Raw genomic sequence first — 9,717 nt, forward strand, 5'->3', positions numbered from 1 at the left:
GGTGATAGTAATCGTATTGAAATTGCTACCGACAAAATATTATTTGGTACGAATATGTTGATGCAATTGTTCGGCGAAAAACTTTCCTCCGATCTAATTGTGCCCCATAAAACTAAACCAGAGGAAGGTCGGAGCGAGATATTCTTCATTCCAGGTATTGAAGGCTATGGTATCATTTTCAAAACATTAGAATCGAAAATTAAGTCGCCAGCGACTTGTTTCCAACTTGGGACAAATTATGAATTAGAAACTGTAGAAGAAATGGCCCATTTATTTCTACCGGTATACTCTTTTACTAAAGATATATTTGATTAAATTAAATATTATTCAATCTGTTGTATTAAAATGGTATGTAACTTTACATATTACAGCATATATTAGAGAAACTTAAAGATCGAAAAGATTTTACTTTAGTGGGGTACTCATTCGGATCGCTTATAACAATTGAACTCACGCGACAATTAGAAACCAAAGGATTTAAAGGCCGGTTAATTTTGATAGACGGTGCTCCTCAACTAATGAAGGAACTTGTAAACGAACAGTTACAATCGTCATCGGAGGAAGAGCTACAAAACAAAGTTTTTGTTATTATTGCGAAAACATTAACATCTGTTAATATTGAACAGGTTTGTCATCCTTTTTCTATTTCTTGCTTTTGTCAAACGAATTTCAAAACGTTACTTTCTAGTTTGTACTTGAGTTGGAAAAATCCAAAACGTGGGATGAGAAAGTAAATGTATTCTTTAATGTATTGTCTTCCAAACACAAGCAATTATACTGCGAACGAGTTTTGAAAAACGCCATCCTTTCATTTTATGTGAGACCGCAAGCATCCATGAAATATAATCCAGAACCAATACCATATATAAGAACACCGATCATATTGTTCAAACCGATGTTATCGTCTGTAAAACATATCTCGTATGATTATGTACTACAGAAAGTAAGTTTTAGAAATGTTTATATATCATAAATATAACATTTATCTACTATAAAGTATTGTTATTTCCAGATAACTGAGGGCAATGTAGAAGTACATGTTATTGACGGCAATCATGCCACGATGTTAGAAAACAATGAAATTGCAATGGTGATTAATCGTGAACTGCTTGAGCAGAACTAATTAAAATTAAATGAAATAAATTAAAATATATATATACATATATAAAGCAAAATATATATATGTATACATACATATATATTTGCATAGCAAGAATACATAAATACGAATAAAAGCAATTTTACAAAAGTAATGCGAAACTACAAGCAATTCTTGTCGCATTAACCTGCTTATATTATAAATTATTTTTGCGACAGTAATGATAATAACATTGAAAATAATAATATAAAAACGACATTATTTGGAAATAATTAAGTAAATGTAATTATCTCCACGTTTGTAGTTAATTATACTTTTTAAATAAATTTCAAATGAAGGAAAAAGAAGAAATAATGATATCTCTTCTTAATTTATTCCGACATATAAAAAATTAATTAAAGTGATAAAATTAAAAATTAAGTGATAATATTAACTATTCATTTTTCTTTGTTTTAAAAAAGTGTATAATTCTGTTTTAATTAACAATAATTCTTGCTTTATTTACTTCCATTGAGAATACTTACAATATTATCAGCATCCTGATTAATTCTAAACAGTCTTTTAGTTTTACTTTCTTAACGCAACCAAATTTTCGGCAAATAAATTTTATTTCATTTAAGTCATTCAATCATTTAAGAACATATCTTTGATAACCAGGAATTATCGCTATCTCTCACAGATCAAGAAGGAACAAGATTTTCGGCGGGCTTCTTTTGTCTCGAATGATGTGTTCCGACTGTCACTTTATCGCCATATGATTGGTCAGACGCACGTCGATGCGCTCTTTATCTACGGCTCGTGCATCTGCGCTTATGATGATTTTCGCTCTGTTACACTGCGGTTACATATTATGAAAAAGAGGTTTCTATTTATATACTGTGAAAAAGTATTTTTTACTAATGATAGTGATTGACTTACGCATTCATAAGGATAATTATTAAATTCAAAACGATTTTCATGAATTATTGAACAAATTATTAAACAAACGTATCCTTTTCATACATCATTGAATTTAAGTAGATTTCATCTACGATATCACCTAGACAAAGGTTATGTGGTGCCATTTAATAAGTTAACCTTGATTTTTTATTTTAAAAATTATATCTTTGCAATGTTTATTTTGGTTTTGTTTTACTTATTTATTTTGGTAATTTAATCGACGATTGAGCAGAAATATTCTTCCTGTTTATGATACGAATGCAATTTTTCCCGTTATAACTTGGTCATGTTTCGATTGTTATTACTTATTATATTTGACAATGACAAGAGTTAAAGGAATGTTGAAATAAATAAAAAAATTAAGGAAATGGGTACAACAAAACTTATCCTGTTATTTTAGAAGATGGTGAGCGAGATTATGATTGAAAGTTCACACAATGAATTAACAATAGAAACTTCTGTGTCTTTCTCAAAAACGTGATTTGTGAAGTCTTATGAAGTGTATTCGAATAAGGCAGTGTATGAGATGAAGATATTAATGTAATTATACTTCCGTGATGCTTAATTCATTATTCAATGATTTTTTAATTTGCAGTTTGCAGTAGAGGGAGAATAAACTGAAGATGTTGCTAAAAGAAATAAGTTAGTTTGTAGTGATCAATTTCCTCTAGAAATTGTAAAAGTCATAAACAATGTTTTATAACTGATAACTACAAGGATAATGAAAAGAATGAAAACACGATTTCGATTGAAGAAGTAGCTATCTATGACGGTGACTTTCAAAAATTGTCTTACAAGACAATGTCATGGATCAAATATCAGAATATTATAGAACACCAGAATAAGATACACTGAACATAACCTAGATGTTATAAAAAAACTGTATGTTCAACTTTCTTCCATAGAGTATCAACGAATGACTAGCTACTTGTAAACTTTTCTTCAAGTGATTATATTATATGTCTCGTTCTCGATAATTATAATGTAGTCATGCTTGGCATGGTAAAATTATAACGTTTGACGCATAAGGTTTTTTAAAAAAGTAACGCCTGAAGTTTCTAGGTAAGAATCCAAATGAAGGTTCTGAGTAAGGATCCACAACTAAAAGAAACGTGGTTGGAGTAGAAAAATAAAGACCTGCCAGAGAAAAATAAAAAAGAAATCTTAGAATCATATATAATTACACTGAATTGTCCAAAATAAACCTTGAGATACTACCACTGCTATCAGATATTGCTAAAAAAAGAGACCAGCACTTCTTGGTCACTCAGAAATATGTCAGTACCATTATATGGGCGTTAGTGGCTTCTAGTTTCTATTTTAATAGATCCCCCGAAAACCGGCCTAGATGAGGATATATTTATGGATTATATCAATCACGCTGGGCAGATATTAACGGATCTCTTTCTTCAAGAGATTAAAGCACGAAAATCATTTATTACATCACAGCTAAACAAAAGTATTAAACCAGTGATAGACTCGATGGTTTCCAATGAATAGTTGTACGAGAACAAGCTCAAAGAAATGGTTATTGATGCAAAAAAGATAGAGAAGGCTTGTGCTGAGATTAAGAAGGCCCCATCGAAAACAGCAGTAAAGTTTCGAAGTCAGAGAAACTCGAAATACCCACCGGCGAATTACCATCCGATAGGTCAACAACAGAAACACCTGTTAAAATTCAAATCAAAGACGTACAGAGCCCCACGAAATCTGCCCGGAACATTAATCCGGAAGACAATCCACTCATCATCGAGGAAGTAGTAAAAGTACTTAAAACAGCAAGTCGTTCATCCTTCTATGTGGAGATATGGAAAGAAATTACAGCTGATAAATATATGCTCAGCTATTTAAGTGGTTATAAAATACCATTTACAGAGATACCGATCCAAGAGACTGTACTGAGGGAAAAATTTTTGTCTCTAGAAGGCAAAGCGAAAATTATTATAGAAATTAAGAAAATAATAAGAAAATGAGCTGTCAAGGAATGCAAGGACTGTAAGGGACACTTCATATCATCCTTTTTTCTAATTTAAAAACCCGATGGCTCTAATTAGTTCATAATCAGCTGAAAAGGGTTGAATAAATTTATTCAAACACCACATTTTAAAGTAGAGGACATTCAGTCAGCACTAGGTTTGGTTTCCCCAAGAGATTTCGTAGAATCCATAGATCTTAAAGATGTTTATTTCTCAGTACTTATATATAAACGCCATGGAAAATTTTTGAGATTCAAATTGAGATCAAGATTATGAAATCTATAGTAAATATATTAAGATATATCAGACAAAATGTACTTGTTTTATGCCTAGATGATTTTCTCTTTACTAATAAATCAAAAAATGGATGTGGACAAAATATAAAAGAGAGAGTTCAATTTTTAGAACTGTGGGGTTTAATTATGAACTATCAGAAAAGTTCCTTACTTGCAGAACAATATTGTGAACATCTAGGTTTCGTTATCAGTACTATTAATTCACTATAAATTTAACATATAAGAAAAAGATTCAAATAGTAAAACTATTAAACGAATTTAAAGTAAACAAAATGTAAAAAATTAGAAAATCTGCGGAATTACTTGGGGTATTGACGGCTGCTTGTCTTGCGGTAGTTTTATAGGTTCATTCACTGTAAGCGATTGGAGAGACGAAAATTTTAACATTAAAGTTTAATGACTGCAAATATGAGGGAAAATTTTTAATAATGGAGTTAATATTAAAGGAATTCGACTGATAGAAACTAAATGTTGCCATTGGCGCAAATCCAATTAAAATTCAATCTTATGCTCTCGAAATTTTCCCAGATTCATCCTTGTCAGGCTGAGGTTGTTACTATGGAGATAAAGAAATTTTTGGTTTTTGGGGCAAAGAAGAAAGAAAGAATCATATGAATTATCTTTAATATTTTGTGCGATAAAATGCTTCGCGTTGCGATGTGAAATATTACTTCTCTTAGACAATACCACAGCTATCGTGTACGTAAATAAGGCCGGAGTAGTCCAGTATCCACATCTTTGTGAGCTGAAATTTGGAAGTGATGTAAAGAGAAATGGATATGGTTAAAGGCATCATACATAATATTAGCAGAAAATACTGAGGCAAGTAGAGCATCAGGCAATGTAAATGTAAATTCTGAATGGGAGCTTCCTCAGACTGCTTTTCATCGAATTGAGAAAAAATTCGGCCCATTTTCAGTTGATTTCTTTGCTAGATTAAAGATTGACTGGATTAAATAAAAAATGTAAGACATTTTATTCTAGATTTCCTGACTTAGAAACGAAAATAGTGAATGCTTTCACTACATCATCGACAAATTAACAGTTCGATGCCTTTCTTCCACTTTCAATTATTTTACGTACACTTCGAAAAATAATTAACAACAAAACGGTTGGGGTGTTAGTCATACCAATATGGCCAACGCAGCCCTGGTATACTCCGTTCACATTTCTCCTCATAGAGCCTACCATGGTATTTAAACCAAGTAAGAATTTATTAATTTCTTCTTACAGAGACATGAGTAACCCATTAGCATCCCACGTTTTGTTGGCAGCACGGAAATTGTCAGGATGGCGTACGTAAAGAAAGGACTTACAGAAGAAACAGCAGATATGATGATAAATTTTATTTCAGTCACTGAAGCAGTATCAGAGTAGTCTGAAACGATCATGGACTTTCACACTTAAATAATCTTGATTTATTTAACTCAAGAACTACAGATATTATTAAATTCCTAAATAGTCAATTTAAAGATGGAGCAAGCTACACTACGCTTAATACTGCCCGATTTACTGCATATTTAATTTCAGCATATGATATTAACAAAGATGGATTAATATCACGTTTTATTAAAATCATATTTAAGCAAAGACCGTCTAAGTCAAAGTATATTCTTCAACGCGGGACATCGATCCTATACTGGAATACATAGAAAAGATGCATCCAATTAAGAAATTGAAATCAAAAGAAGTTGCAGAAAAAGTAGTAACGTTATTGATATTAACTACAGCTCAAAGACTTCAGATTTTAGCACTGATATGAATTGATAACTAGAAAAAATTAACATAACTGAATTGATTAAGGCATCAAAACCAGAAACATTTTCCCCGAACTGATTTTACCCTTTCACAATAGTAAACCAGGACTGTGTGTGGCCTCCGCAATCCTAGATTTCATAGATTGTACTAAGAAATTAAGAGATGATTAGACAACGAATTTGTTCATTGGAACTACAAAACCGTTTGGAGCGGTCATAGCTAAAGGTCATATAGGTCACTGGATCAAATCATGGTTGGGAAACACAGAAGTTGATACAAATCAATTTACGGCATATAGCACACGCTATGCAGCATACAATAGAGATGTAGACATTACAACAATAAGATGCAGTGCTGGGTGGACGATTATTTCTCAAACCATCTTTCAATTTTATAATAAATCAATTCAGGCTTCCAATGGCCAATTTGCACATGCAATTTTGAATACAAGTTGAGTATTAATTAACTCTCTTTTATTATATAATAATTTCAAACCATGGAACTTGTTTTCTTTTGCTTTTAAATAAAAAGAAAAATTTTAAGTAAAAAATTACCCTTCTGCCTTTAAAAACCTATATTATTATTATCGAGAATATAATTTTGATCAAACTTCACACGCCTTCGGCTTATAATTGATCTTACAATTATATAATTATGTTTTTATATATGAAACAAATTTTGATTATAGACAGTTAGAAGGTTTTTGTAAAGATGAAATTATTACAAATTTTTATTTTATAATCATATGTATATACTAATGTAAAGTATTACAATAACTAAATTTGCATTATATAATTTTTTTTTTAAAAGGAAAAATTAATTCTGTTATTAACTATTAAAAGAAAATATGAAAATTATATTATAGTTATGAATTCTATAATTTTGTTTAAATATGAAAATTTCATATTATATAATTTTTCTTTTTTTTTTTTTTTAGACACAAAACTTATTGTATTATAAAAGGGTTAATTCATTCTTCAATTCTCTTTTACTTTTTCCGATTAATCGAGCTCAACGTTTAGAGCGCTATCAATTCCTTTTTTTACTTTTTCGTTCTCTTTTTAATAGGGTCGATACGATAGTTTTATACATTTTCAATTATTTCTTTTAAGATACAATAAAATTGTAAGAGTACAATTTTAGAAAAGGTTCAGACATCTATACAATCATATTTTTCATTTAAGTTATTATATTGCCAAATCTTATTTTCTGAAAAGGATATCTTTGTAAATTTATAAATGCAAAGTTTCTTTTTATAACTCTAGTATAATTTTGAATAGACTGTCTTTTCTAGAAATTGAAAACCACTTGATTTAATGAAATTATCAAACGCAAATCGTGACGGAATCGTAAACTTGAAAATTACCCGCAGGATTTGCGGAACCGATAAATCGAAAAAAGTATTTTTTTTGTATCTATGAAGGGAACAGTATCTGAGAGGGGTAGTAACGATCGTGATGTTGGTAAATCATTGAGCGACATTGACTACTGCAAAAAAGTGCGAACCATTAAGACAATTGCACACGAAGAAATATTAGTACATTAAGTAGAAAATCTTTGAATGAAAAGACTTGGGTGTGAGGTTTTTAGGTTGTCGATGGTGGTAGCGATGGCAGTGGTGGTGCTGATGGTTGTGGTGATGGTAAGAGATTGATTTGGGTTTTATTGGGTGTGGATGTGTGGTTTTGGATGATACTGTAGTTGGTGTCGTAATGGTGCTAGTGATGCTGGTGATGATGATGGAGGGGATTTATTAGATTTAGAGGATAGGGGCTTTTTTAGATTTGGAGGATATTGTGGTTGGCGGTAGGTGGTACTTGTAATGGTGGTTTTTTATCTCTTTGTCCTTGTCACGACCCAGCGAATCTTTTATTGTGAACCTTTAATCACCCTCGGTGATCAATCATAATTGAATTCAAACGATGAAGAAATAGGTACATACCGAAATGATGAAGGAAAAAAACAAATTTTATCGATCTATTCGCAATTTCTGCGAATTATATGGATTCATTTTTTTATTTTTTTTCTTTTCTCCTTTTTTTTCTTTCTTCTCTTTCTTCTTCCAAAAGATCTTTATAATCTAATATAGTATCAGATATTCTTTGTATCTAAAAGCAATTCTTTCGCTAATCTTATAGTGGAATTTTAGTGTTCCTTCCCGTTCGAGAAATCTGGTACATTTAGACGATATGTTCGACCTTCCAATGCATACGTATATGAACATGTACGTGTCTGTATATGTGGAAATATTGGTCAACAATTTCATTAAATAGCAACATCATCTACAAGTCGGACTTTGGTTTATGTTAGAAAAAAAGAAAGATAGAGAAAGAGAAAGAGGGAAAGAAAAGTAAAGAAGATTGGAGAAAAAAAGTGAGAATGAATCAAGTGGAAAAGGAGAATGAGAGGATATGAAAAAGGAATGGGTTTGATTGAACGTACGCCGAAATATGCGGAAACACGTGAAAACGCAGGAGGTGGTGAATGAAATGACAAGGCTGACTTATTTAAAAATGTATTTACCGTCTGGCTTGCAAGGATCCGCCATCCTCTGGAAAGTTTGCTTTTTGTCCTTCTCGCTTTCCATCTCTCTCTCATTTTCTTTCTTTCTTTCTTTCTCTCTCTCTCTCTCTCTCTCTCTCTCTCTCTCTCTCTCTCTCTCTCTCTCTTTCTCTCTTTCTCTCATCCCGCATGCTATCGAGCTCTCTCTCTCTTACTCACTCTCTCTTTCTTTCTCCTTTCCTTGTGTGAGGATCATCTTTCTTCTATCCGCGAAAATGTAGAAATCCTGAAGATATGTTGATGTGACTTTTCATCTATGTTATCGTTCGAAACAATCCTTTCGATTGTATACTTTTACGATCTAGCAACTTCCCGAATTAATAATAAGTCGCAGAGAGATTTCTGATTTCTCGTAGAGTATCTTACTTGTATTATGTCTTTTGTCTCTTCTTTTTTGCTTTTTTTTCTTATCTTTCCTTTCTTTTTTCCTCTTTCCACGAGGAGGCTTCACGGTAGAAAAGTGGGGAAAGAGTCGACGTAGGAGTGGAACGGAGATAGTGTTCATTTTATATAGAGTAAATCGAGAACGGAAGAGTTATAATTTCGAGTAAATCGATGTGTGCCAGCATATCTTATGAAGGCATTGTCTTTGCAGTTAAAGCGGAATAAGGGAGAGAAAAAGAGGGAGTGAGAGAGAGAGAGAGAAAGAGAGAGAGAGAGTGACGACGATGAGCTTTTTAGAAGGTTATGGCGGGAATAGGGATAACGTAAGTTCCATCGATGGAGTTAATGTACCCACAGATAGGTACATAACGCAACGTGACACAACAGGAGGAGATGATGTAACAAACTATGCGTATATAAATGAACTGAAGGAGGGTATCCGTTGTCGTCAGGGTGCGCACATTCTATCCGAACTGCCGTTTGTCAATTTCGAATTTTGCTGCACCATTTCGCGGGAAATGTATCTAGAATAGATTGATGAAGTGTAACTATCCAATTTGGCGATCGTAGCACGACGGTATTTTTCTCTAACATCTTTCTTCTATATCCTTTTTTATCTTCGCTCTCTCTCTTTCTCTCTCTCTCTCTCTCTCTCTCTCTCTCTCTCTCTCTCTCTCTCGCACGGAGTCTGTTTCTCTCTATC

The 9,717-nt window shown here is 32.3% G+C and overlaps 1 protein-coding gene and 1 long non-coding RNA gene across 5 annotated transcripts in view; both read left to right on the plus strand.

Annotated features, from left to right (window-relative positions):
• LOC146872534 (fatty acid synthase-like) overlaps positions 1 to 1,123 on the plus strand; it is a 1,480-nt gene extending 357 nt beyond the window's left edge. The window contains exons 2-5 of the mRNA XM_085661393.1: positions 1 to 282; positions 372 to 626; positions 689 to 943; positions 1,013 to 1,123. The exon at positions 1 to 282 is cut by the window's left edge and continues 179 nt beyond it. Of these exons, the coding sequence (XP_085517519.1) occupies positions 1 to 282; positions 372 to 626; positions 689 to 943; positions 1,013 to 1,123 (903 nt within the window). The remainder of the gene's footprint in view (positions 283 to 371; positions 627 to 688; positions 944 to 1,012) is intronic.
• An 817-nt stretch (positions 1,124 to 1,940) lies between these two features.
• On the plus strand, positions 1,941 to 6,562 carry LOC118449631 (uncharacterized). 4 transcript variants are annotated; one of them, XR_014982948.1, is made up of 6 exons: positions 1,941 to 2,148; positions 2,439 to 2,557; positions 2,634 to 4,033; positions 4,839 to 5,132; positions 5,295 to 5,462; positions 5,544 to 6,562. It is a non-coding gene; the product is annotated as an uncharacterized LOC118449631 (long non-coding RNA). The 4 variants fall into 4 exon arrangements; XR_014982947.1 differs by having other exon boundaries at positions 1,981 to 2,086; positions 2,375 to 2,557; XR_014982946.1 differs by having other exon boundaries at positions 1,941 to 2,557.
• The last annotated feature ends 3,155 nt before the right edge of the window (positions 6,563 to 9,717 follow it).

Source organism: Vespa mandarinia, chromosome 14 (assembly GCF_050613455.1).
Source record: "Vespa mandarinia isolate Hongniang chromosome 14, ASM5061345v1, whole genome shotgun sequence".
Taxonomy (NCBI): Eukaryota; Metazoa; Arthropoda; class Insecta; order Hymenoptera; family Vespidae; genus Vespa; species Vespa mandarinia.